This window comes from Trichechus manatus, unplaced genomic scaffold, assembly GCF_000243295.1.
Source record: "Trichechus manatus latirostris isolate Lorelei unplaced genomic scaffold, TriManLat1.0 scaffold00039, whole genome shotgun sequence".
Taxonomy (NCBI): domain Eukaryota; kingdom Metazoa; phylum Chordata; class Mammalia; order Sirenia; family Trichechidae; genus Trichechus; species Trichechus manatus.
This window is the reverse complement of record NW_004443975.1, coordinates 20,203,831-20,204,767: the sequence shown is the minus strand read 5'-3', so window position 1 is coordinate 20,204,767 and position 937 is coordinate 20,203,831. Positions and strand designations below refer to the sequence as shown.

General features: G+C 38.1%; 1 protein-coding gene across 1 annotated transcript in view; it reads right to left on the bottom strand.

Moving 5' to 3' along the window:
- Positions 1-725: 725 nt before the first annotated feature.
- Positions 726-937, bottom strand: part of LOC101357370 (usherin) — a 276,794-nt gene continuing 276,582 nt past the window's right edge. The window contains exon 21 of the mRNA XM_004375958.2: positions 726-920. Within this exon, the coding sequence (XP_004376015.1) occupies positions 835-920 (86 nt within the window). The 3' untranslated portion in view covers positions 726-834. The remainder of the gene's footprint in view (positions 921-937) is intronic.

Below are 937 nucleotides of genomic sequence, written 5' to 3'. Positions count from 1 at the left end.
TGTATCTATGCTGAAATAGTGCTTTTTAGAAATTGTAATTCGTAGAGGTAAATGCATTCCAGAATATTATAGTGCCAACACCTGATAGGCCAGAAGTAGGCTGATGCTTGGGAGACAGGTCAGGCAAGTGCAGGGTTAGATCCTGTCTTTATTTAAAACTTTGATACTTTCTTCAGCATGGATTTTTTTGTCATTGATTTTGATTTTTTAAAGTACTGCATTAAAATATTATTCGCCTTGATTTTACTGAGTTTTCTGGTGCCTCTAAGTTTTACGCACAAGGCAATTGCCTCACTCACCCACCCTATTCCTGGCCCTTATGTTTTCTGTGATATTAGTTCTTCACACATGCTTTCAACAAAACATGGCATGTTAATAATTATTACACTAAAAAGTTATACCAAGTAAATGTTAGAAATGCTTAGCTAAAAAATGTTAGTTTTTTTGTCCCAATTCTCCTTAGAGGCTTTAATAACCTGATGTGCACTGAGAATCTCCAGTATTATGCAATATTTCTCAGACTCATTTCCCCAAGGCACACTTTTTTCCAAAGAGCATTGATTAACATGCTGAGGACATCTTGGTAAACAGTGTGCTAGAGTCCTCTTAAGCTGATACTTTGATCCAATAAGGCTGCCGTTTCATTTTTCCTTTCCTTTCCTCCACTTACCCCATTTTTTCCCCAGAATACAGAAAAGATGGATATATTGATACGATCAGGCTGAACATATAAAAAGGCTTAGTTAGTATTTCTATAAATAGGTGTAGTAAAACTTCAGTGTAAGGGGATATCAACCAGATAGAAAGGCTTGGTGCCTCTTCAGGGAAGCAATGTCAAACACACTTACCGGTGAAGTCTGTGTGGACTGGCAGAGTGGAGATGGGAAATTTACAATACCCGTTCCCTGTGAAACGAACACCTCTCATCATCGCCGCC